This window comes from Cheilinus undulatus, linkage group 1 (assembly GCF_018320785.1).
Source record: "Cheilinus undulatus linkage group 1, ASM1832078v1, whole genome shotgun sequence".
Lineage (NCBI taxonomy): Eukaryota > Metazoa > Chordata > Actinopteri > Labriformes > Labridae > Cheilinus > Cheilinus undulatus.
Genome location: NC_054865.1, coordinates 38,363,660 through 38,391,168, shown reverse-complemented (window position 1 = coordinate 38,391,168; position 27,509 = coordinate 38,363,660). Strand labels below are relative to the sequence as shown.

The following is a 27,509-nucleotide window of genomic DNA, read 5'->3' as shown; positions in this document are numbered from 1 at the left end:
GGATAAAAAAAAAAATGAATAAAAGTTAATCACGCTCACCCTGAGATAGTACTTTAAATGAAGTTAACACCAGGAAGCAATGAAGCTCCTTTCCTTTAGAGAATTCAAACAGCCCTTATCATGGTTGAAACTCAAACGCTTCCAGGTCTATTCAGTTAAGAACCTTCCAAAGCAAAAAGGACAATTCAAACGGACTCTTAGGCCAGCCACACACAGCAAGATGGTATCGGCAGACATCTGTGTTTTGTTTTTTTGAAGTCACGTGATCACACAAGGTCATAGGCAGGTCGGCAGGTGTGTGGTCTCCAGTGATCTGACAGTCTGGCTGAGTCGTCTAGTGTGTGCGTTCAGAGGATTAAAGATGAAAAATCTTTGGAAATTGTCCTGATGTCTGAGGTCTCTCATGGTTTTAAAATTGTTTCAGATTAAAAAATCGTCTGTGGCTGGCCTTAGTCTCTGTGATCCTGCCCCTCTGTGTAAGTGTCAGGACTTCCTGAGTTTTTCCCCATGGATTGGAATTTTTTCTGGACTTTTGTGGATTTTTCCTTTTTTGTGGGTGAGTTATATTTAGAAGAACTTTTTTATTGGACTTTATTTTGTGAGTTTTTTTTGGGGGGGGGAGGTTGCCTCAGCCTTTAACTTCAATAAATCACTTTTGTGTTTTGCACTTGGGTTCTCCTTTTGGTTTTACATTTGCTTTTGTGACAGATTTCCCATAAAACAATGAGAAGTGAATCAAAAACAAAGGTTGAGCTTATATTCCAACCTTAGTACATCTCTTCTTGTTTTGTGGACACAGCCACATGAATGAAGTTGCCGATATAAAACACAAAGTGGTTTCCAGCCCGCCACACAGATTATCCACCAGATTCAGGAGCACATAATTACCTCTGACATTACTAAAACGTGCTCTTGCATCACAACGTAGATAATCTGCAGAGAGGACAGGCGTCGCCCTCGCTGGGACCTACCAGGGTGTAGTTTGTTGTTAGGGTGCAGCTACCTTTTAAAAAACAGTTTCAGGCTTACAAGCAACAACTTCCTGCCAACCACATCCCATTACTCACTCTCTCTCCCTTTGAAGTTTGTGATATAAAATGGATCAAGCTGGCATCTGGGATGTTCAGAGCTGCCAGCCCTGCAACATGTTTGATATCCACTAACTAGTTGCCAAAGATCAAATCTGTGAGAGCTGGAAGCCTTGGAGTTGAACTTGTGAAGTGCCAACTATAAAATCCGACTAATACATGTTTGCCTTGGAAGCTAACCGTTTTGGAACAGGTTTTATGTGGGAGTAAAAGTCTTTGGGGACTTTGAGGACGGGGCACAGTCATTCTGTCTGACATTTTAAAAAACAGAAAATCACAATCTGTCATTAGACGGGAATGTTGAAAGATTGTAACTGCTTAGCTTTGACGGAAACGTCAGCACACACAGTATTGTCTTACTATTCTGATTATCAGGAAAGAACTTCTCAGTTAATATGCTTAACTGAGAAATTAGTATGATCATTAAAGGTTAATGATGGTTTTGAAAACAACTTACCTATTTAACTCCAGACACTTTACTGTACATCACTAGCTTTTGTAAGAGTTGAGGTTGTGCTCCATGTACATGGGCGCCCCGGTATCAAGTCCGGCCCACGACTCCTTTCCCACATGTCTCTCTCCCACTCCCTCATCCCTGTTTCTAATTCTATCCACTGTCCTCTTTACATAAAAGCATAAAAAGCCCCAAAACATATGGATAAAGGCCAATATTAAAAAACCAAAGATCCTGTTAAGAGGTTCTAGCTGGGTGTAAAACACTGAAATTAAAACTAATTCCTCTTGACAGGGCACAAAAACAAGATTTCTATCCTGTTATTTTAAATTTGTTAGACCGCTGCTGCACAGTAAATGTGAGACAAACTTGTTTCCCTTTTCTTTCCAAAGTTTAAATTATAAAGATTCTTGATGAGCGGGCACCGGCTCAGCTCAGTGCACAGAGCAGGCAGCCAAATACACACTATAGTCCTCAATGCACAGTTAGCAGGATTGATTCCTGGTGTCACTGCTGATTGGTGCATGTCTTCCCTGCACTCTCTCTCCCCACATTTCCTGTCTCTCTTCAGCTATCCTGCCTAAATATAGACAAAAAGACCCAAAAGTAATCTTTGAAAAAAGATTCCTGAAGAGTTCTTTATTTGATTGTTGTAAGACAGCTGCGTTAAAAAAGGAAAGATGTAAAGTTGGGGGATTCCTCATTGTTTATTGCAGAAGAGTTATGATTGCTTTACTCTATTTAATATTCATTTTTTTCATATTCAATCTTAGAAACTGGACACATATACATAATCTTACAATGAGGTTTCCTAGTGCAGAAAAATTAAACTGTATCTATGACTAATTCACCTGATAATGACATAACAGGACCATCGTGATGTGTCATGATAACATTAGATTGCTGCTCCTCATCACACATTCCGCCTACGAACACTTACTGGACCAGTCTTAAAGGATTGTAAAAACGTGGGAGACCACAGACATACAGGCAGTTATAAACAATTTTTCACTGTATAATCTTCTGAACACACCCACCCATGATCATCAGTGGGAGTAAAAACGGTCTAGAGTCAGTTTAAAATCATGTAGTGCGTGGCCAGCTCAAGAGAAGAAAGCTTAGATCTCATAAAATCTTACTTTAAATGGAAGCTGATACCAAAACACTTATTGTGCTTAAAAACATTTCAACCAAACATAATTAAATAGTGGGAGCTGAGACATGAAAGGTAGCTTTTATGACTATGTTACTCTTCATTAATGATATTAAAGACAGCTCTTACTTACTGAACTGTCCTGCTGACTAGTCAGACAAAATCCTTGTGGTGGCAGATTGCAAGCATGCTGAGCTTTATAGGCGGCTTAATTGGTTTCTTGCATCACTGATAATCGACTGTTGCCTCCCGTATCATTAAGTCCTTACAAAGAATTAAAACTACACTCATGCCTCCTCTAAAGTTGGGCTCAGACTCACAAAGGGGCAGCATCTTGATCCCCCTTCATGGAGTCTCTGCTGATTGTCTCGTTGAAGGTCAGAGCACTGATCTTCACTCCTTCCTTCTTTCCTGAGAAGCTCTTTACATAATGTGACAGAAAGCCCAGCACTTTCCTCAGGAAGCCCTACAGTAGTTTGAAGAAATGACTCCATACTGTTGGCTAAGCCCCTTAGGGATTTTCTAACCCTTGATGACAGCAGTGAGCTGATTTTCTAACTTTGTGACGCAACTTCTGACTCAAGACTAGAGCTCAATCAGTCGTACAGTTCTGATGCCTCATCTGACCTCAGAACAAAGCTGGATCCTCACATCACCTCACATCAACATCAGCCTGCTGGGTGACTTCCTACCTACACTCTTTATAGGGCACTCATTGAAATACTTTATGTATATATATATATGTATATATATATATGTATGTATATATATATATATATATATATATATATATATATATATATATATAAATATATATATATATATATATATAAACAAAATATTCATCAGACAAGACATGGTGAGGTTGTCTTTAAATTCTAAACTCTTTTGGAGGAAAGACATAGCTATCTCCAGAATAATGTGTTAATAGAAGTAGTACCACCAGTTTTATCTTATTATTCTAAATATAAATGTGATGACCCTTGAAACAAAAATAAACAACTGATTTATGCCATGTAAGTTTAATAAAACTGTTACACTGTTGTAAAAATGACTGACTAAATTGCATATTTTACTACTCAGAATACTTATTTTTCTTTATAATACTAACAGAAAATGCAAGAAACATCACAGAAATTAAATGCCTGAATTAATTTAAAAAATAGCTTCACAGTAAATATACAAACTGATATAAGATATATACCTATAATAAAACTGTTAAATAGTTTTGAAACTGACTAAAACTCAAACCTGTTTACACTTTGGAAATTTCTATAAATCAGTCAAATTCACCTCTGGATCACTAATTGTTTACAAATCTGTGACAACGTCCAACGTATACAATACAGATCTGTTATCTTACATGATCATAAGCTATTTGATGAGGTGGCCATGTGTCCTAATATAGAAATCATTTTACACCCCTAAATGGGCATATGTCTAGATATGGTTCCTCCTTTTTTCAAGTTAACCTGTCAGAATTATTCGAAATCATGAAATTTAGGCCTATTATTCACCTTTAATTTGTGAGTTTTATCAATTTACCATGGTTAGTTATGATGTTAGTGCGGGACCAAAAGAGACGGAAAACTTGAGTGACCATTTTTTCAATTCTCCAATTCAGGACACTACTACAAATCCACCTGTAGGAGCTCATGGTATGCGTATTTTTTTGTCAGCACACTTTTTGACACCATAGAAAGTCCGCAAAAGAAACAGCATCTTCAAGATCAAACAAAACCTTGAAAAATATTATTTAACTCCAGTAAGAGTTTGTTGACCCACACTGTGACACAATTTAAGGCCTTTTAGCTTTTTTTTTTTTTTTTACATTTTTGCATTATTATTATTGTTATTATCATCATTATTATTATTATTATTATCATAATTATTGTTTAAAAAAAAAACAAGATGGGCGTAAAGATTCATTGTGGCCATTATAAGTTAAACTAAAACAAAACACACAAACGTGTGGTTTTCACCTAAAAACAATCTGTTCCAAAAAAAAAAAAGTTTTTAGATTTTCCCTACTCTATAGCTATATAACTTGAGGTTCTTTGCAAAGATGCTCCCCCGAGCAGCCCATTTAAGTTACATGTTACCTCACTTAAGTGGGCTGCAACAGAGCTATTTCCAGCCCATCATTTGTGTGTACTAGGTATTATAACTTGTATGTTGGAATATACTGAAAGTATACCCTTGAAGTGTGCAAATTGCAGCTTTCCTGGAGCTCTAAACTGACTTCCAGTCTCAACAGCAGTCAGTATTCAAAGAGTTACTGACACATGTACCAACAAATCAGGAGTGAGTTTTGATGTGCAGTGCACTAGTTATGTTTCTATTGGTCAAATAGCAGCTGTCTTGGCAACGACAATGACTGACATACAGTACATACAGACAAATACTGAGAAAGTGTTGCAGGCATGGTGCATGTCGCCATGTTTTGGTATTTCCCTATTTCCAGGGGTTGTTCGAAAATGGAACAATTGGTGTCTTATAGATTTTTATCGTGGCATAAGACACAAAGCCTGCAAACGGTCACCCTACATAAAACTGAGTTTTTCAAGTTCTGGAGGAAAAAGGGAGTTTGAGACATCGGTCCATTTACTGACATTGACTGAACTCCATTGATTGGCTGAGAAAAATCATTCTGGCCCTCTGTATCACAGAGAATTGAGGGGAGGCCACAAAGGAAGTCAACCGAAGTGACCATATATGGTTCCTTGCCCCATAAAGAGTTAAGTCAAAACACCACGAGGAAAAGTGTGATCAATTTTCAAAATATAATACAGTGTTGTCAAAAAACAAACAGAACCCAAAAGGCCAGTAATCTGCTTCTGCTTGAAAAAACCTGCAGAAAGACTCGCAAAAGATACTAGCAAGACATATTTACATCTCTCTACAGCCCAGTTGTGAGCAGACGTTGCCAGTCTAAGGCTTAATAACCTATAAGACAGTTTTAGAGATTGAATCAACAAAATCAATCAGCAGCAACACCTCTGATTTATGAAAAAAAAGAGCAACAAACATCCCTGAAAGCTACATGCACAGTCGCCTTACAGCGAAGCTGACTGTAATAAAGGCAGGATCAGTGTGCATCCCTGCAGGGAGCCCTGAGTTCTGAACTCTTCATTGTTTTCAAATAAAAAATATATTTCATGAGAGTTGGCTGACTGAATTATGCTCACTGTCGATCATTTTTCCATCCTGCTGTGCAGCTCTGACGGCGATGACTCTTGGCTGAGACGAGCCTGACATAACAGCAGAAAAACAGAAAACCTATATACAACGACCTCCTTCGACTGTTCTGGGGAATATTTTGGTAAATGTAGTTTCTCCAAACAATTCTCAAACAGAGATCACACACATAGCTGTAAGCATCTACTTTGACAAGAAATATATTTATGATGGCTTTATTTTTGTTGTGGGATACATCTGTTGTGCAGATGGGAGACGGTGCATTTCAGTAATATCCCTCATGACCAAAACATAAATAATGACATAATAAATCCTTCCAGGCAAAGAAATGTAATAACATCTCTAGAGACACAGATTAACATACCCGCTCAGCAGATATTTAACCCCAACACGACGCCTTGCCCTGAGCCAATCAGGTTATTGAGTGAAACAGCGAGGTTGCACATTTGTCCCTGTACATGCGGGAAACATCACAATGCTCACTCCCACTGATAATTTACAGCCTCAGGCGGTGCATGAAAAGATAAACAAGATGCAAATTAAATGTGTTTGCAAAGAGAGAGTGAACGGCACACATCAGGAGTGGTGTTGTTTGTGAATCTAATTGATTAAAACAACATTTTCAAACAGAGAAAAAGAGAAGTGAGTGAGTATAAAGGTAGTCTGATACTCTCTCTACCTGCTGAGATTATTCATTAGTCCCCATATGTTGCATCATTAAGTGATGGAGGAACTATATGGCAGCTGCATCATGAGTTCATTAGGACCAGTGACAGCCACTGAAATGGCCGAGGACTCAGGGGATCAGACCTGACAGCTTCCTCGAACACATAATTCAACACGTCCCAATGCTTTGGCACTTAATAAAGGTTTACTGCACAGATCCCCATTTCTTTTTTAATGAGCCATGATCAAAATGACAAATGTGACTGATCTTTCCTCCTTTTCATCGGCATGCTTCATCTTGTGAAGTCTTTTATTTGGTTATCAATGTTTTATAATCAATCAGGGACATAAAATGAATGGATATGATTGTCGTTATCCAATAAAGGCACAGTAGAACGTACAGTATATCATTCCTGCAGACACTCGAGTTCAGATAATCTACAGAGATCACGCACTGCTAACTACAGCCAGCAGCCCCGGCTACATCCACGCTGCATACTAAGAGGTCTGCCTCGTGGGGAAGACAAATGCTGGTGCCATTCTGCACTTCCTGCTCAATTAATCTGAGAATGAACACTTAGATGTTTTTTTCTTTTAGTTTATGTCAGAATGATCTCACAGGGGATATTTCACATGGGGGGAACGTGTCCTTGTGAAGATATTGGCTTAGACTGGAGGATTTAAGCGTTTAGTAACAGTAGACATCTGACTGTTGCTCAGAATAAAAGTTTGATTCTGATATGATTAGTAATTTGACAGGTTTGTAACCATGCTAGCAGCCTTGTGAGGTCATGCTTGGACACTTAAGACTTTCAAGCCATGAGAAAGCATCAGAAAACAAATATGCTTACAATGATAATTCTAATGTGTTGATCTTCAGCAGCAAAATGTTTGTCTTATGGACTCCTAACATCTAATCATTTACAACTCACTGCTAAAATTAATAACACAACATATCACAGGGAAAATCTGCAGCACACAGCAAACATTTCTCATGATTTTGAAGCTTAATTTTATACATCAAGAGATGTTTTCATAACTGAAATTTCACTTGGTGGTTCATAACAGTGGCCTTTAATACAACAAACCTATATTACAGACTCTTTTATCACTTTATGGGGACTTTAAATTTGACAAACTTTAAATGCACATTACTTTACACATTATGCAAGATAGAACAGTGGCTGCTTTGTAATCACCAAAGATAATCACTGTTTCACTGTTTTAAATCAGTTAAGATATAAAAGACACAAAGCATCACTGACTGCGTTCGTTTACATGGACTTGAGTATCCCGGTTATCAGTCATATCTCTGTTTTTATCATATTCGGGATACAGTGTTTACATGCGCACAGACAAACCCGGTTATTCATATTCCTGTATACATGAGAAATACTAGTACCCTGGTTTCTGATCACTGAATCATATCTGTGCAGATAGTTGGGATGTTATTTTACAACACCAGATGAGGTTCGTTTGAAATTTGAGAATAATTTGATCACTGTTATTTTGGGTTTAACACAGTTAAATGCCAGTATCACATTGCAGAAATGGTATCCACCTCGTTCCAACAACGGGAGAAAAAAAAAAATCTCGTTTATATTAAGAACGCTTGCTTACAGGTAATAAAGCATCTGCAGAAAAAAGAGACTTAGAAGATGGCAAGGAGTGAAAGGGAGATCTAAAAAAAAATACAATTGATATAACTTGATATTTCAAACTATTATCACTATGAGGCAATTACAATTAATATTATTACACAACGAAAGTTTGGCAGAGACAACAAGAAAGAGTGAAGCAACTTGCAGTTGACTAACTTCACTAAGTAACTGTTCCAGAAACACTTACTTTGAAAAGTACACCGGAAGAGTCGTCGTTTCTAAATTTCAGGACTGGGAAGTGTTGAAAAACTGTGCAGGATACTTACCGAGTGCTGTCTTTCCATCTTCAGCTCACAGAGCTCTAATTCCTGGTAACTCATGGTGTGAGTGGTCATTCTCTGTCTCCACAGTAAACTATGCTCATGTTTTATTCATGGCTGAAAAAATTAAAACTGTTCAGTTCATGTTTTATCTCAACATGAGCACGTTATGACACAAGACTGCCGTCAGTTCGTAGACAGATCCACTGCAGACACAGCCGCTCAGCTGTCACTCTCTCTGGGCAGCATGGATCAGCTGTTCCTCCGCCACACAGATGCAGTATTTACAGTATCTGAAATTCTCGCCTGCGCAGGTAGTCTACAGCAGCCAGAAAATGGGATACTGCGTACACATGACACAGTATCCCATTTTCTTTTGGAGTTCTCCAGGTAGCAAAACCAGGTTTCTCAAAACCGGGATACTGTAATATCCTGGTTTCTGAAGACGTATACATGCACAAAGAGAAACCTGGATACTGAAGTCCATGTAAACGCAATCATTGTCTAGATCAGGTAAGAACCCAAAAGGTCATAAAGTTTTATTTTTACACTAATGTATGGAATTTCTTTGTTTTTCTCTGTCAGTTGGTCCATATTTGTCCAAACAAGCTGCTCTGTCTTGTGGTGTGCACCGAGGATCTGTCTTGGGGTGCCTTTTATTTCCCCCATTTTCTATTCAAACGAGTGTCATACAACTCGTATGCTGATGACTTTCAACTGTATCTTTTAAATCCAATGACATGGATAAACTTATGTTGCATGACTGCTTGACTGCCATTAAGGGTTGAATTGATAATAATTATCTTCAGTTAAACACTGATAAAACTGAAATTCTCATCATTGCCTCAGAGAACACCCCCCATGTTGAGAAATGTTTTGGATTTCTGTCTTCTTCTTTGAAAGAAAATGTAAAAAATCTCGAGCTAATTTTTGATCATGAAAGTCTTTTTGATCAACATGTTAAATCACGGACCCATTCTTTATTTCATTTAAGAAACATCTCAAAACTGAAATCTGTTAGTGTCTCAAGCTGAGTTATAAATGCTCATTCATGCTTTAATACCTTCCCATCTTGACAATTTCAACTCCCTTTTGCTTTGCTTGAATAAATCCTCTCTTAATCGTTTACTATTTGTTCCAAATGCTGCAGCAAGATTGTAGAGTAGGTCCAGCAGAACAACTCCAACTTCAGTTTTATATTCCTTACATTGACACCCAGTCATCTTCTGAATCAATTTAAAGTCCTTATTTTTGTTTATAAAGCCCTGCATGGGCAGGCGCCTCAGTTTATCTTAGACCTGTTCCATTTCTGTAGATCACTCAGGTCTTCTGAAAAGAGATTTCTTGTGGTCCCTTGAGATCGTTTAAAAACAAAAGGTGATCCTGCTTTGAAATTTGTGATGCCAACTCTTTGGAGCTTTCTTCCACTTCAGTTATGCTCAGCTGCTTCAATAGATGCTTTCAAAAAGGAGCTTAAGACAGACATCTTTTTAGATTGGCTTTTGAACATATAAAGCATTGTGCTGTGGAGTACTTTGTGTGCTTGTTTTGTGAAAAGGTACTATACAAAAAAAAAGACTAGGTTATAAACTAGTATATGTCTGACTGCAACTATCTGGGGAGCCCGTTGAAATGCCTGACTGGCATTGTAATTTTGTCATTATTGTTATTTTTTGTAAGCCAAATTTATTGTGGCAACTTAAATGCACATAGCTACATGCTGTCCTCTCTCTCTCTACATATGAAACCCTACAGAGACATGTGTCATACTTCACTGATAGAGGCAGACACTGAGACCCTGGTGATTAAATGTTTTTGTCAGATAGAAGTCTGTAATGGTAGTAAGTTTATACAAACAATAAAAAACTAACTGTTAATGAACAATTTATTCTAAAATTAAAAAAAAAACTGCAGTAGGTTTCATGAACATTTCTAATTCTCCTCAGACAGATGTGTAAGGGTCTTTACATGTGTAAAATTAAGCTGAATGTCCTATTATTTTTTATATCTGTTAATTATCTATAAACAGCACATTTATCACATTCCCTGCAAATTAAGACATGCTAAACGTTTAAGTAGCATTCTCTTAACAACGCAAATGCAGAGATTTTAACATTTATTTGTTCCCCATAAACATATAGTATTAAGGGAATATTTACCAAATATTTTGTAACATAGCGCACACCCCTGGCTCATGAAGGCGACACAAACACACACAGGTGGGGCGCACACACACATTGCTGACGCGCTGATCCTCCGTGGTCACAGAGGATCTTTAAGAGGAGAAAGTTTAGGCCTTTATCTTCCAGTATTCTGAAACTTTTGCCCTCAACAGATAGAAGCCTGAAGTCTACACTACCAACATGTTAGCATGCGTTTCAGTGTAGGTGTGTGCGTGAGCGCCGTGTTTGTCTGTGTCACTCTTATGCAGCATGAAAGTAGACTAGGATGAGAGGAGAGCAGCTGATGCTGCTGCGTAAAAGATGCACCAACGGTCAAAGAAAAAGGGACGATAGGAGAAAGAGTGACAGGGGGACAGGAGTTCATGATGGAAAATTAAAAACCGAAGATTGTCTCAAATCACGAGTTCGGATCAAGTACAAGAGCAGTGGTCCAGTTCGGAGTAAACAGCAGCGATCCTACAGCGACATCCAAGCTAACATCTAACGCCGGACAATACGGGATAAGCCCACCGCCATGATCGGAAAGCCATGCCAAAACAGACCGGGAGTAGAGCAAGAACATTTTTTTCTGTCACAGAAAGCTTTCAGTGTTGCTCTCTGCACATGTTTGGATGAGACACGATGTCTGGTTCAGACAGAAACGCTGCCGCAGCTCAGTCCCAGCTAATGACAGGCCTGCTAGAGTCATTAGCTGGGACACAACAACTCATTAGCTGTTTACAACAACTAACCCTTTCCTTGTAACTATAACACTGTCATGCCAAAGCGGGGCAGCAGAAGAGCAACAGCATGGTTTTCTGTCGCAGAAAGCTGTCCATGTTGCTCTCAGCGCTAACAGTGATGAAGAAATGTGTTGGTCCGGCTAAGGCCGAGCTAATGTTTGGTTTGCAGTCGTAAATACAAGCACAACAAACAACCCTTTCCCACTTGAACTATCAAACACTCACGCTGTAGCGGGTTGGCAGGAGAGCAAAAACACCCTTTCTGTTACAGAAAGCTTTTAGTGTTGCTGTCTTCACTTGTTTCAATAAAGAAATGTCCAGTTTTGACTAAAGTGCTGCTGTGATTAATTCAGAGCTAATCGCTCCTTGAGCAGCCAGCGTACAAAAGCATTTACACAACAAGTTACCTTTTCCCCCTCAGCTATCACATAGTCATGCCAAAGCAGGTCAGCAGAGGAGTGAAAACATCTTTCCCAACATGAAAAGCTTATAAGGTTGTCTTTATTCTTTGTCAAAGAGATGTGGCCCAGTTCTGGTTAAACAGAAGCCATGCTAAAGCTATATCTGAGTATTTAGAGCAGTGGTGGCAGCCATAAGAGGGCTTTCAGCACAAGTAAACCCCACCCATAGCACAACTCTGTATGTGAGGCTGTAGTTAACACAGTGGAGGCAGCCATTACTGACAGCATTCAGTACAAGCAAACCTAACTCTGTATTCTATGGCTTATACAAAAGAATCACTCACTCAGTTACCAACAGACTTAATTAGACACAGACATTGCCATGTGTAGGGCTGACCTCAGTGGTCAGCCAAAAATAATAACTTCCATAACATGCAAATCACTGAGCTGGAGGATTGGCAAAGGAATTTTTTTATGCAATCCACTAATGTGGTGATTGCAAACTATGGTTACGAGTATCAGCCAGGTCACACATGAGCAAGCCTAGCTCATTAAAAGATTGTTAAAATCTTAACCAGTAGTTAAAATATGAGACCCCAAACATGACAATAACTGATGACATATTTACCATTTTTTCCTTATCGTGTGAAGTGAGTAACAAGGTGATCAACACAGCACACCACACACTAACATATTCATTCACCAACTACCAGAGTCTCCACTGTCAAAACTCAAATATCTTATAGTTAAACACAACTTCAGAGTAAACTAGCTACATGTTGATAGCTTAAGCTAATTTTGGTCCAACTCTTCTCGCTGTCAATTCATTTCTGGGATGTTTTACAGGACAGTTCATAAACACTTGTGTTGTTGCCACAGACCATAAAATTCACCCTCCATTTCTGATGTCCATCTAACTTTGTGCTACGTGTTTACTATTGTTATCTTGGCAGTGTTTGGTGTGCCTTCCTCCGTAGTAGCCCTGCTTCCTGATTAACTATTGCCATGTGACATTTTACAGAGCGAGTGCTCACCAGTGTTCCCCCAGACAACAGGATTTCTGATTGTAATACTGAACATGTTTAATATTTACTTTTTCAAATCTCAGCAGCCTTGATTATCTTCCTAGCAGACTGCTAAAGGGTAAAATCACTCTGGACACACCCCATACTACAGGAAATCTGGCAAGATAATATTCAGAAGCACTGGATAATTGGCCCTTTGCTGACTTTGGTCAAAAGGGGGGATCTGCCATAAGATTGGCATAATTATCTTGTAGTGTACTATGCTACAGATGGTTCTCACTCGACAAGCAAGTTAAAAATTGGCCCCATGTAACAGAATAATCACTGACAAGAACATAAATGTATGAACCAAACTGAACATTAATTTGACAACAAGTTGAAAAGATTTTCAACTGAAAAACATTTATTAGGCAAACACAACATCAGCCAGCACATAGGGAACTTACCATCCGTGTCCATAGTTGCATCTATTGCACACTTTAGTGGCTGGATTTTATAAATGTATCTTTCTTAACTGCAGTTTATGCACTGACTATGCACTGAAATGTTTTTTTTTTGTATGTTTACACATCATGGCTGTCATGATTAACACTATAAAGACACATGCGTGCACCCACCCACCTTGAGTCGGAGGCGGATGGTGTTGCAGTCCCTCAGTGGGTTTAGCTTCAGCGTCTCTCCTAAGTTGTTGCAGCTCGAACTCTGCTGCTGGAGCTCGCAGCAAACACATACTCCATCGCTGTCAAACTTGAGCTGGGGGGGAGGAGGGAGGAACATGCATCCGCACTCATGCATGCACGCCACGTACACAGAGACACACGCACACACACGCAGACAAACGACACACACAGACACACGCACAGATCAGACCTGAGCTTGGTGCTCTTCAGTCTTACAAGGTGCTTGTTTAAAACTAGTCAAAGAGTTAAACTAGATAAATATGTGAAATAGAAAAATACTATGTGATGCATAAGAAAGGCAGTTAAACATGGTATACAACAAAAGAGGAGCAGCTGTGAGATACGAGCAGCTCCAGGGAGGAGTGGAGGTAGAGTGTACCTCCGTTACGTGTCCCAGATTGAGAGAAAGCAGGACATGAACCCAACACGTAAGGGTTAATTACATTGGGGAGAGGAGATGAGGAACGTTAACGCCTCAGTCACGAACAAGGGACGATCTCTGGGGAGATGCAGACAGCGGTGAAGTTGGTGTATTCGCCTGGTCCTATATTTGAAACCAGAAAAGCTGCTTTGGAAGTGGGAGTGGTGGGGTTAGTGGGTTGGGTGCTGGATGAATCTATGGGGATTCTTCAGTCATGACTATGATAGGTACCCCGGTATTAAAACATTCAGCTTAAAAAAAATCAGCTTTGCATAAAGAAAGGTGGAGACGGAGAGTATGGTGTCAAACTGACTCTGATCAGCAGCTGCATGGAGAGAAAGATGAATACTCTTTTTAAAGGGAGCTGGATTCTCTTTAACACCACTTCTCTTTAACACATGCCTAAGAGAACGAATGAACCAGGAAGAAACAACTTTTTTTTCCTACAACATACTTATCTTCTGAAACAGCTATTCAGCTATGACAGGCAACAGGTGTCATTTTAAGCCTGGATTTGAATTGAGGTCACAGAGTTTGAACATAGGGAAAAACCCAGGCAGAATACAGATGTATTTCAATTCATGCTTGTAAATCATGGATCCAACATTTTTAGAGCAACTAGACACTCAACTTATTCTGTCACTGCAGTCCTGAAACCCATCACAGCGCACGAAAGTTTCCCAGTGGCTTGTCAAGGGCAAATTTACTTCAAACCACCAGGGAGTGTGGAACCAAACCACCTGTGGTGTTCTGTTTTAGTTTTCTGTGTTTTTCTGCTAAGTTTGGAGCAAAAATGGACATGATAATGATGAAGCACTAGTCACTATGAGGCAAATAGTTTTGTTTATTAGTGAAGATGATGCCACTCAGCAGGCTAAGAATAGCTTCCTGTTAGTCAGAGAACATAACATCAATCATACATGTCAATGGAAAAACGTGGACAACCGGAATACATATTTATAAACACTCACACCATTTCACTGGGTTCACAGCTGATACAATAAAATAGTCTTGCATTTCCATTTAAAGCTTTTGCTGTGATCCATGTCTTTCATACTGTTTTTATATTAGGGCTGTGAAACAATAGTTTTTTAAAGAAATGTGATCAGTTGTTCTATTTTAATAGTCAATTGCAATCAGTCTAATTTTTACAATTATATGTTGAAAGAAAATGATTTTGCTTTTACAGTTTTTATGTCCAGATTTATTAAGTGTGGTCTTAAACAATTAAAAAGAAGTAGAAGACTGCTTTAAAGAGCTTACTCTGTGAGATACAATGTTTAACTTAGTTATGCATTAACCCTCTGAGCCCAAGCTACTTTTTAAAACCATTTTGTCTAACTTGGACTTTTTGTCTCGAAAATCTTGTAAAACATCCACCCTGTGGTTCACAGTCAAGCAACGTAGGCTCTAAGATTATGTGTGCTGCAGTAATGAAACTTGAATTTTACTAAAGTTACAGTACTATAAAGACATAAATCATTAACACTTTTGCACAAACTTGTTCTCCTATGTCTTTGGGACCAAAAATTGAAAAAGTCTTTATTTATTTTATTTATTTCAGTGTCTCTTTGTAGAGTTTCAGTCTTTATTTATTTTATTTATTTCAGTGTCTCTTTGTAGGGACTCTGAAGGTCACATCACAGCCTCTCTGTGTCTTTTTCTCTCTGTATTGTGAGTCATTCCGGCTCACTTCTCCAGTTTTGAAGTGTGCACACACGGGAACAACGGAACAGCCTGCTATTGGTTGTCACAGCCCTCTCACAATGCATTCTGGGATACAAACAAACACTATGGTGGCAGGCTAATCCCCTAGTTGCAGGACTGATAAAAAAAATGATTTGATTAAATTCAGAAATGTTAACTTGGTGAAATTAGATGTAATAATGTAAAAAATGACTAGATGGTGCTTTTTAATTATGAGTTGTGTGATTTTGGGTTATGTGGATCATCTTGTGTTTTCTTTATCTTATCTTTATTTCATCACATTGTATTTTTGCACATCTGCACCAAAAAAGTCAGTTTTCCAGGTTCTTCCAGAGTGTGATTACAATAACAAAAAAATGGAAAGGAAATGGAAAAGTCATATTTCGTATTGTAGTATGCAAATCAAGCTTTCTTAGAACATTTTGAGATTAGACTATGAGAAGGTAGACAATGGTTTAATACCATAAAGCAGCAGGCAATAGAAGGTCTGACTTTTCTACCTAAGTTGCAAACAAATAGTCCTACCACAACTTATAGAAGTACTTATTTCAAAATTCTACATTGCAATTAAAACTTAAAACTGAACAGCTAAGAACTAGTCTTGCATTTAAGACTTTTAATACTTTTTAAAAGCCTTGATTTCAAACAAAATTGATTTATCAACATTTAATTATTTTAAAGACTGTGTGACACCCTCTATAATAGTAATTATAGTGGCCACAAGAGATTACAGTCTGCATTTCCCCTTTCAGCAAGGAAGGCTATATAGTCTATGGTTACAATTGTTTCACATAATCTATTGAATTTCAGTTCAAATGGGACAAAAATCAATGTTGGCCTATAGAGAAAAATGTGTTTTATTTTTCCCCTCGGAAACGTCTGGGCTTGGCACTATTTTGTGATCCAACAAATGAAACCTAGCATTAGTTCATGCAGGGCACGGTAGTCATACGCCCAACCATGATCAGCTGATCTTAATTACTGCCTCACAGGTCCCACAGCCAATCACAGCTCTTTCTCTCAACACAGCGTGCATTCAAATATGACATACTTCTCACTAACCCCTGTTTGCTTTAATGCTGATGCTTGCATGCTGCTGCTGGCAAAGCTTAACGTCCTTCACCCCAGCCTCCTCCTTTATAGCATAAAGCTATTCTCCCCTCATATTCCGATTTATGCTACTGTTTAATTGCTTTTGAACTAATTAGAGATATTGTATTAAATACCCATTGTGACAAATGTATCTATCCATATGGGGGTTTCTAGCCATGCACTCACTGGAAAGTCAAAGCATCCTGCTTGAGGGAGCGTCTTTGGAGTAGAGCTTTCTGTGCCAAGTAAAACTTTATATCCATTTTACTAAAAGAAAAGGTCAATGTATGATAAGTGTGTTCCTGACTGAAATATGTTATGTGTTCTTGTCCAGTAAGAGACAAGTATTCAAGGCTCAAAATCTGACATAATCGTATAGACATCTTCTGACCTGTTTTACATACAGTATAATATATATTGTATCCAAGACTAAAGGTGCGTGGATTGAGGTCCAGTGTTTCTCACCAGCTGACAGTCTTCCAGAGAGTTGACCAGCTGAGCGTTTTGACAGGAGAGGATGGAGCCCGCCAGGTTCAACATCACACACACAGCTGAGAGCAGCATGAAGAACGTGATCTGTGACAGAGAAAGAGAGAGAGACGACAACATGATGTCAAAATGTTGCAACTCTGATTCACTTCTTACATCTTACATATATTGAGTTTGAAAGCAGCTGTAATACCAGAGACACTATGTATGTTGCCTATAAATTTTCACTAAGACATTTAAGTTAATGTTGAGAGGAGTCAATCAGTTCTTGCCCTCTAAAGTCAAACAGAATCACGATCACTGTAAAGTATTGCAACCGTGAACCAAAAAAAGTTTATTGTCTGAGAAAAGTTCTTGGCTCACAGTGGAAGATTTCTGTCCATAAAATCTGGACTACAAAATCAAGTTTATGTATAATATAATGCCCTTCTATTAGTATAGCAGACAGTGAGCATTCATATCCACCCTAACATGGATTATATTTCTTATGCTCCATGCAGATCAAGCTGTTAGTCAAGTTCTCATGTACTTTGACTCCATACAAACTCTTAGCTCTGATTCTTTAGCATCAAGTCTTTAATTTCCACACTGAAGGACTTCAGTTTCGTACAAATATAGTCTTCATGATATTTTAAATTATAGTACAAGAGTGCAGCAGGAGTTCTGAAATCAACAACAAGCCCCAAGCCTCTCCAGTCCAGGAAATTCCAAACCCAGGAGATTTGCTTTTTCTGAGCTGCCTCCGCAAACTCAAAATTGATCAACTTATTAAAAATGAATAAATAAATAACAGATCTTTTAATGTTAGCCTTTATGAAGAGTCCCAGTGGAGCAGTGTTGGTGGAGGACATAGGGGTCACTGGCAGGGGGAGGGTGACGCATATATGGGTTGTCAATAAGCCGCATACACAGATGGAGAGGAGAGGAGGGGAGGGGTGGGGGGAGTGGAAAGGGAGGAACTGGAGGTGGCATGTAATAAACAGATGGAGCGATAAGTTTGAGTGCTTTTCTCCATGGAGGAAAATTGAAAGATTGAGAGGCTGATGGGCTACCTCGAGAAGAACAGTTTTAAATGATAGAGGACAATCAGAAGAAACGACCGAAGGAAAATGAAAGCAACAAAGTTTAAAAAAAAAAAAAGGACAGAGGCAGCCAGTAATAGACGGTGACAGAGGTGATGAGGAGGGAGACAGTGAGACAGACAGAACAAGATTCTCTGCTCCCATGGTGCATTGTGCTGATGATGTGTAGATCAGATTAATTAGCATATCATTTGAAAGTGATATCAGCTATCTGCAGAGACTGTAGCACAATTTCAGAGATGAGCTCTCAGCTGTGCAGAGGATTTGTGAGAAGGCAAGAGTCAAAACAGCAGCTCACCTAACATGACTTTGCCTCTGAGTGATGACACATTGGTGTAGATTACATTACAACATAAAGACATAAATACTCATGAATCAAGGAAATTCATCCAGCACCTCAGCCAAAAACATTAGAACTGATGGTGCCTTCAGAGTTTTCTGACTTTGGGCTTTCTCAGCTAAAAACAGTGTATGCAGTCACAAACTATGAGACTGAAAATGGATCAGTTGGCAAATAATGGATTATATCAAACAAATAATGCAATAATTTAATCAGTTTACAAAAATGAGAGCCTAATTTAATAATTTCTTTCCCACAAGATTAAACTGTCTAAATGATACACTTACTTAAACACACAATATGCAATGAAATAGAGTCATCAACAAAAATCTGAATTCAGCAACATTAAAATTATTCATTTCTTCTTCATTTATCCTCACAGAGGTTCCACCTCATCCCCATTCTGATACTGACTAGATCAGTGGTACTCAACCTGTGGCTCTAAAGTGTATAAAAGGCCCATAATTGCTGTCAAACCGCTCTACTAAACTCCCCCCTCAAGTTGGTACATTCCAGCCACAGGATATCTGCACCTAGACTGTTCCCCCCACATTCTGTTACAGTTGGTACGGTCCGACCCCGGTAAGTCTGCAGCAGCAAGAGCAGAGCGAGAGAGGGGCCTAGAGACTGCAAGTTGTTAAACTGTTCTAGTCCTAGACCGGGTGCTTTATTGTGTGCATTTCTTCATTGTGTGCGTCCATCGAAATGTAAGTATGTTATCGGATTGTTTAGCATGGTTTGTCACATTTCTACTGTTTGTAGAGCTAAGTTTGTTCGCTTTGATGCCTAAATGACTAATTAATAGTGTGCGCTGTTAGCTTCAGTTTCCTGTGTGATGCGTGTATTAGCTAATTTCTGTCTCTAAAGTGCTTCAGTGTGCCTTTGTGTGTAATATCGCCATGTTAAGTTAGGATATGTAGTCTGATTTGCTAATATTGTTAGATTATTATTGCCTGCTCCTTTGAGAGCTATTTCTGCAATTTAAGGATGAGCATTAGGTCTTACAGTGCCATCTTGTCATAGTTTGGACATAGTGCTTAGTTAGTCATTTCATGACTGTAATTATTGACACCTGTTTCTGTATTTATTTGTCTTTCTTTTAGAAACCACACACAAACATATACCTATGTTGTACCGTTGTACACCCTGTGAGAGACTTTAATAAATCATCTAACTGGGATACCTGGCTCAATTGTGATTTGACCAGTCACAACAGTGGTGGGAGGTGATTTCCGGAACCTGAGTTTGAAAGAAGCCATAGTCAGCAGTTCTTTCTTTTATGGTCCTTCGAGCCGGATCCATCTCACTGCTGTAAGGATGTCCAGGTCACCAGAAGAGCAGCGCAGTGTGCGTGTCAGGAGGAAGTCATCCCTCCCCGCACACCTAAAGGATTATGACCTTTCTGGCTTTCATAAGACAAGGGATGGTTTACTTGAACCAACAAATCCTGTTCAGCAGAATGAAGAGGAAGAAAAGGGTGCATATGGTGATGCACGTTCAGCATCTCCCATCAGTCAGGAGGACCTTTCCTCTCCACAGTGGATAGTAAGGGAGCAGTGGCCTTCGAAGCAGGAGTCTCCGAGGACAAAGGATCCTGAGACTGAAGCACTGCTTTATGAGTTGGAGGTATTAAAGATGCAGAATGCCAGGCTTCGCTATGAGAGGGAGCATAGTCAGCACAAGCTGGAGCAGCTTTCACGTCAGAGCTCCTTTGATGCTCTCCATCTCCACAAACAAGTAGAACACCTGGGAGAGCTGATTCAGCAGCTACAGACGAAGAGTCCAGCTGACCCACCCACCCCAACCAGACTTCCTCAATTGGAGCCATTGTCATCGAGAATAGATCGCCATTCCACAGACCTTGGACTAAGATCCTCTTCTCATCAAGAAAGGAGTTATAAAAGTAAAAGGAGGGATCCAATCAGCAGAGAATCATCTGAGCCATCTTACACAAGCTCGTCTGAGAGTGAGGATTATAAGGAGCAACATTACAGGCCAGCATCACGCAGAGCTCAAAAGTCACATGAAAGAGATGATTCAACCAGGAGGTATGGCAGATCCCACCAGCATCGTCACTCCCGTCACCGAACGCCGAGCCCAGTAGGGGGACAGGAGCGGTACTACAGGGGGCCGATACCTACCATTCCTGACATGAACCATCCAAATCCCAGAGAGTTCAACCGTCTTAGTATTGCTCTAGAAAACCTCCTTCCTCCAGATGCCTCAGAGAGATTTAAGTACCAGATACTTGTGGATCACCTCAAGACCGAAGAGGCGCTGTTAATCGCTGACTCCTACTGTAGCTCTAACACCCCATTCAGTGACACCATAGCAGCCCTCAAATTAGAGTTCGGACAGCCCCATTTGCTAGCCTTACAGCGCATAGCCGAACTTATGGACGGGCCTAACATCGCAAGTGGTGATACACGAGCCTTCAGAATGTTTGCTCTTCGTGTGCGTTCCCTTGTGAGTATGTTGGAGCAACTGGAGGGAAAAGGCGAAGCAGAGCTAGAATGTGGCTCCCACGTTACCCGTCTGTTGGGCAAGCTTCCCCATGATCTGCGTTCCAACTTCCGCCGTCATATCCATCCCCTCAGAGTGCCTGTACCAACTCTCCTTGACCTGTCTGATTGGCTTGAATATGAGCTCCAGGTGCAAGAAGATAACACCAGGTTCAGTAGCCGCACCAAGAGAGAGAAGGAAACCAGGTTCAAAGTGCAACAGAAAACTCCCAAACCTGCAGCAGGGCCTTCAGCAGTCCTTATGAACACAGCAGCCACTTCTCAGAGGGCAGCAGTCCCACCATCAACCTCAACTGAGATCAGTAAGAAATACTGCCCCTACTGTGATAATGACAAGCATTCACTTAACAACTGTGCCAACTTTAAGACGCTCAGTTCTGGCCAGAAGCAGGCCTGGATTCAGGATAATCACCGTTGCTGGCGCTGTGGAAGAGGTCATCGGGCCGCAGAATGTAATCTCAAGATGCGCTGCAAGAACTGCAAAAGCAGACACCTCCTTGCACTACATGATATCAATGGTGGGGCTAAGGATGGAAAAGAGCAGACAGGGGTCAAAATGGAGAGCCAGAATGAGCCCCTCAACAGCACCTCAGAGGAGATCTTATACATTGATCGACCATTAGAGGGTCGTAAAGTCCTTCTGAAGATCAGCAAAGTGGTGTTGAGGAATGGCAATAGAACGCTGGATGCTTACGCAATCCTGGACGATGGATCTGAACGTACCATCCTTCTTCAGTCAGCAGCCCAACAGCTAGGCCTTAAAGGGGAACCTGAAGACCTCCCTCTGAGGACTGTCAGACAAGAGCTGCAGATTCTACATGGTGCAATGGTGTCGTTCACTGTTTCTCCTGCAGCTGAACCTCAACGTATGTTCTCTGTCAACAGAGCATTCACAGCAAAACGCCTGGGGTTAGCTGAGCACACACATCCAGTGGAGGCTCTGCAAAGGAAGTACAGACATCTGAGAGATCTGCCCCTGCAGTCAATGCAGCTGGTACGTCCTGTTTTACTGATTGGCTCTGATCACCCACATTTGATCACCCCAGTTGAGCCAGTGCACCTAGGACCCCCTGGGGGTCCTGCAGCAGTGAAGACTTGCCTTGGGTGGACTCTCCAAGGTCCAGTGCAGGGCTTGAGACATTGTTTGTCAGGACAGCAGTGTCTGTTTACATCAGTCATGCCACCACAAGCAGACATCTACAGCCACGTTGAGAAGCTGTGGCAAATGGACGTCCTGCCTTGGAGAAGTGGAAAGGCCTGCACCCGCTCACGTCTGGATAAGGAGGCTCTAGCTCTCCTGGAGAGCAAAACAGTGAGAGTTGAAATAGAGGGTATCCACCGATATGCTACTCCTCTCCTGCGTGTGAAGAACATGCCCCCAGTTAAAGCACCCAAGGAAGCAGTCTTGCCTCTGCTTCGAGCCACAGAGAAGAAACTGGCTAGGGAGCCAGACAAAGCTGCAGCATATACAGCCGAGATCAAAGGTTGTGGTGCAGCGACTATGGGATAAGAAGAGGGACTGGGATGATCCATCTCTCCCTGAAAATCTCCTTCAAGCCTGGCAGGAGTGGGAGAGTGAGCTCCCTGCTCTACAAAACATCATTCTGCCACGTTGTTACAGCAGCGAGAGGATGGATTCAGAGAGCAGTCAGAGGGAGATTCACATATTCTGTGATGCCTCAGAGCTTTCCTATGGCTCTGTAGCTTACCTCCGGACAGAGAGTGCAGAAGGGGAAGTGGAGACATCCTTTCTCACAGCTAGATCTCGTGTTGCCCCTAAGAGACAACAGTCTGTTCCCCGTCTCGAGCTATGTGCAGCCCTTACAGGAGCACAACTAGCTAAAGTCCTGAAAGAAGAGCTCACCCTTCCCATCCACCAGGTCATACTATGGTCTGACTCAACGACTGTACTGGCCTGGCTAAGCTCGGAATCCTGCCGATTCAAAGTGTTTGTTGGAACACGCGTTGCAGAGATCCAAGATCTGACTGCCAAAGACACATGGAGGTATGTGAACTCTGCAGATAATCCTGCAGACGACATAACCCGTGGCAAGCGCCTCCAAGAACTAACATCTGGCAGTCGCTGGTTCCAAGGTCCTGCCTTCCTGAAAGAGAGCGCTGATCGGTGGCCCCAACTACGGCAGGTGCAGCCGATCCCTGCTGACTGCGAGGAGATAAAGAAAGCCACCCTCTGTGGGCTTACCATAACACCTGCTCTCCCTTCTACTCAAGACATCGAGCAGTTCAAGACCTGGAAAGAGCTTGTCAATGCTACTGCCCAGGCCCTTCAGGGGGCGGCTAACACCTTTCCCACTGCTGATGACTATAGAGAGGCAGAGAGAACCCTACTCCAGCGTGTGCAGGTGGAATGTTTCCCCACAGACTACCAGCGCATGCTAGCCAGTAAACCCCTCTCGCGCAGCAGCCGTCTCATCACTCTGGCACCAGAGTTTGATCAGACCTCACAGCTTATCCGTGTTGGAGGCCGGCTGCGCCACACTACTGCTGTCGATGCTGAAACCCTCCACCCCATAGTTCTCGATCCCAAGCACAAGGTCACTCAGCTCCTCATACATCACTATGATGACCAGCTTCACCATCCAGGAAGTGAGCGAGTGTTTGCTGAGATAAGAAGGAACTACTGGATCCTTAGGGGCAGGGAGGCAGTTCGTCGTCATCAGTATCACTGCACTGAATGCAGAAGGTGGCGGGGGAAACCCCAAGCACCACGAATGGCAGATCTTCCACCAGCCAGACTACGTCTCCACAAACCACCCTTTTACTCGACTGGTGTGGATTGTTTTGGTCCTTACACGATTAAGATCGGCAGGAGGACTGAGAAGAGATGGGGTATCATATTCAAATGTATGACCACCAGAGCAGTGCATCTCGATCTCCTCCACAGCATTGATGCAGACTCATTTCTGATGGCCCTCAGAAGGTTTGTTGCCCGCCGTGGTAAGCCGTATGAGCTACTCTCTGACCAGGGCACCAACTTTAAGGGAGGTGAACGGGAGCTACAAGAGGCATTCCATTCTCTACAGCCGGAACTACAAGCCCTTCTCGCACCCCAGCAAATTAAGTTCACCTTTAACCCTCCAAGTGCCCCCCACTTTGGTGGCTGTTGGGAGCGGGAAATAAGGTCCCTCAAGCAAGCACTCAAGGTCACCATTGGAGCACAGTCCCTCTCTGAAGAAGTTCTGCTGACTGTGTTGATTGAGATTGAGGGCATCCTTAACTCCAAGCCATTGGGCTACACCTCCTCTGATGTGGCAGACATTGACCCTGTTACCCCAAACATCCTGCTGATGGGGCGGCCTGACTCATCACTGCCCCAGGTGGTGTACCCAGAGTCAGAACTCCTTAGTCGTCGGCGATGGCGCCATAGTCAACTCCTAGCAGACCACTTTTGGAGGTGTTTTATTCGATTCTACCTACCTGACCTGCAGACAAGACAGAAGTGGTGCTCTGACCCTGCAAACATCCAGGCAGGAGACACCGTGATGGTTATGGATCCCCAGCTTCCTCGGGCATCATGGCCCATTGGACAAATAACCCACACTGTTCCAGCACCTGATGGTAGAGTAAGGACTGTAAACATCAAGGTAGGCGACCGCTCCTACACCAGGCCAGTGTCTCGCATCGTAAGTCTCCCTAAGCTGCCAGACTGACATTGGTGAAGATTGGCCTTTGTTATTGTGCAGATTTCCTTCTGAAATCTGGGGGCGGCTGTATAAAAGGCCCATAATTGCTGTCAAACCGCTCTACTAAACTCCCCCCTCAAGTTGGTACATTCCAGCCACAGGATATCTGCACCTAGACTGTTCCCCCCACATTCTGTTACAGTTGGTACGGTCCGACCCCGGTAAGTCTGCAGCAGCAAGAGCAGAGCGAGAGAGGGGCCTAGAGACTGCAAGTTGTTAAACTGTTCTAGTCCTAGACCGGGTGCTTTATTGTGTGCATTTCTTCATTGTGTGCGTCCATCGAAATGTAAGTATGTTATCGGATTGTTTAGCATGGTTTGTCACATTTCTACTGTTTGTAGAGCTAAGTTTGTTCGCTTTGATGCCTAAATGACTAATTAATAGTGTGCGCTGTTAGCTTCAGTTTCCTGTGTGATGCGTGTATTAGCTAATTTCTGTCTCTAAAGTGCTTCAGTGTGCCTTTGTGTGTAATATCGCCATGTTAAGTTAGGATATGTAGTCTGATTTGCTAATATTGTTAGATTATTATTGCCTGCTCCTTTGAGAGCTATTTCTGCAATTTAAGGATGAGCATTAGGTCTTACAGTGCCATCTTGTCATAGTTTGGACATAGTGCTTAGTTAGTCATTTCATGACTGTAATTATTGACACCTGTTTCTGTATTTATTTGTCTTTCTTTTAGAAACCACACACAAACATATACCTATGTTGTACCGTTGTACACCCTGTGAGAGACTTTAATAAATCATCTAACTGGGATACCTGGCTCAATTGTGATTTGACCAGTCACAACAGTGGTGGGAGGTGATTTCCGGAACCTGAGTTTGAAAGAAGCCATAGTCAGCAGTTCTTTCTTTTAAAAGCCACATGTGGCTCTATAGTGACAAGCTGTGGCTCTTTAAAGTCTAAAATCTTCAAAAACACACAAAATTAATAAGGAAGCATTGTCAGCAAAATAAATAGTTGTTAGTCACATCAATCAGTCTCTTTGCCACATTGTGATAAAACTCAAGCAGGTGGACCAAGTAAAATTGCCAACCTGCCTTTAAAGTCCCTGTAAAGGTATATAGAGAAATCTACATTTTAAGTTTGCTGTTTAACAGGCCATTGTGTTATGAACCTCCAGGTCAAATTTCAGTCATGAAAAACATTTCTAAGTTTGTAAAATTAAGCTTTGAATTCAGGAAAAACGAGGCAGCAAAACAGAGGATTATATAAAACCTGACCTGCTGATCAAAACATGAAAATTTCATTTCAAAGATGATTCAATGGACGTCTTCTAAGCATTCTAAAGCAGAAACTGGAGCTCACAAGTCATTTCACTTCATACCATTCAAAGTAGCCAAGCTATTGATTGTGATGAAGCGGTAGTCCTTTGCACCTTACTGAACTGCAAAGAAGTAACTTGTGTGCTCCACTTTCTTTGGATTTGCCTGTGAGCTGGGTCCATTGAGTCATCTTTTAAATGTCTCTAGTCCTTTGCTGAGAGCACTGACCTCCACCTGTGGAGGGGCTGAAGCAGAAGAGACTCCAGTCATGGGAGTCAAATTCTCGTAACCAAACTCACAAAATAAAACCATTTCATCTTCTAAGATTATTGCACACACGACAGAGCAAGAAGTACATGCACTACTGATTTCAGAGTTTCTATAATAAATCAACTTCTGGAATCACATATTTGTCTTTATGCTCTTTTTAATTAAAATAGTGCAGCTATACTTTTAAGTAAAGTCATACCATACAAACAGTATGCTATGTTACTTTAAAAGACATCAGGCTGTTTCTACTTTTCTTTAGGAGGCAGAAATGAAAAACATTGAATTTCTACATGTTATATTATGATTTTAAAATGTTGGGGACACCTTGAGGGCAATTTGATATCAAAAATGATGCTGGCTCTATAGGATTTTTAAGATAGAATTAAACCATTTTTGACTAAATGATGAAAATATTGGTCAGCATTTTAAATCAGCTGGTATATAACTGCCTGATAAGTAATCCTTTTCCAGAAAAGCATGTTCCCAAAAGTTCAAGCTGAACACTTCTCACTCCACCCCGCTTTAGCAACATAAACAGTATAATGCCATTACAAATTATCACCTTGACTGAACAGTCATTCATTTTATTGATTTGATGCCTCTGTAAGTAAAGCAGATGTAAATGATTTTCTGTCTCCTGTGATAATGTTTGGATTTGTGCAGATTTCAAACTTGAAGTAGATCCAGAAATCTTCTGATTCAAGTTTAAATCAAGCTCTGGTGGCATTTAGATCATGAAGGCTGTGGTATTCAGCCCCGGCTGGTTTCATCATTTATTTACCTGCAGCTGTATTCACTACCCAGTTCATGTTAACTCACATATATCTGTCGCTGCTCTGCTGCTTTTCATGACTATCTCTGTTAGGTCATCCATGCCATTACAGGGCTACCATGCAAGGGTTACATGCAACCCTTGTAGAAGCCCTAACCCAACATTTCACAAGAAAACAAGGAAATGATAGTAGTTTTCACCAGATCTTGACTAATCTACTATGTTATCTTGAGATCATAAGAACTTAACCTGTTAGCATGAGAAAACTAGAATGTTTCATCCTAAGATGACAGGATAAATGAGTCCAGACTCTTGAGCCTCAGACGGCATCACATGCCAACACCTCCAGCT

General features: G+C 41.0%; 1 protein-coding gene across 6 annotated transcripts in view; it reads right to left on the bottom strand.

The window, feature by feature from the left end:
* The window catches only part of fam189a1 (family with sequence similarity 189 member A1), a 162,675-nt gene that overhangs the window by 20,332 nt on the left and 114,834 nt on the right, over positions 1–27,509 (bottom strand). For 4 of the 6 annotated variants that reach the window (XM_041806165.1, XM_041806089.1, XM_041806308.1 and 1 more), the window contains 2 exons: positions 17,177–17,287; positions 13,433–13,597 (listed from right to left, as the gene is read on the bottom strand). In XM_041806165.1, coding sequence (XP_041662099.1) covers positions 13,433–13,597; positions 17,177–17,287 — 276 coding nt within the window. The remainder of the gene's footprint in view (positions 1–13,432; positions 13,598–17,176; positions 17,288–27,509) is intronic. The other 2 variants (XM_041806211.1, XM_041806227.1) reach the window with 2 other exon arrangements.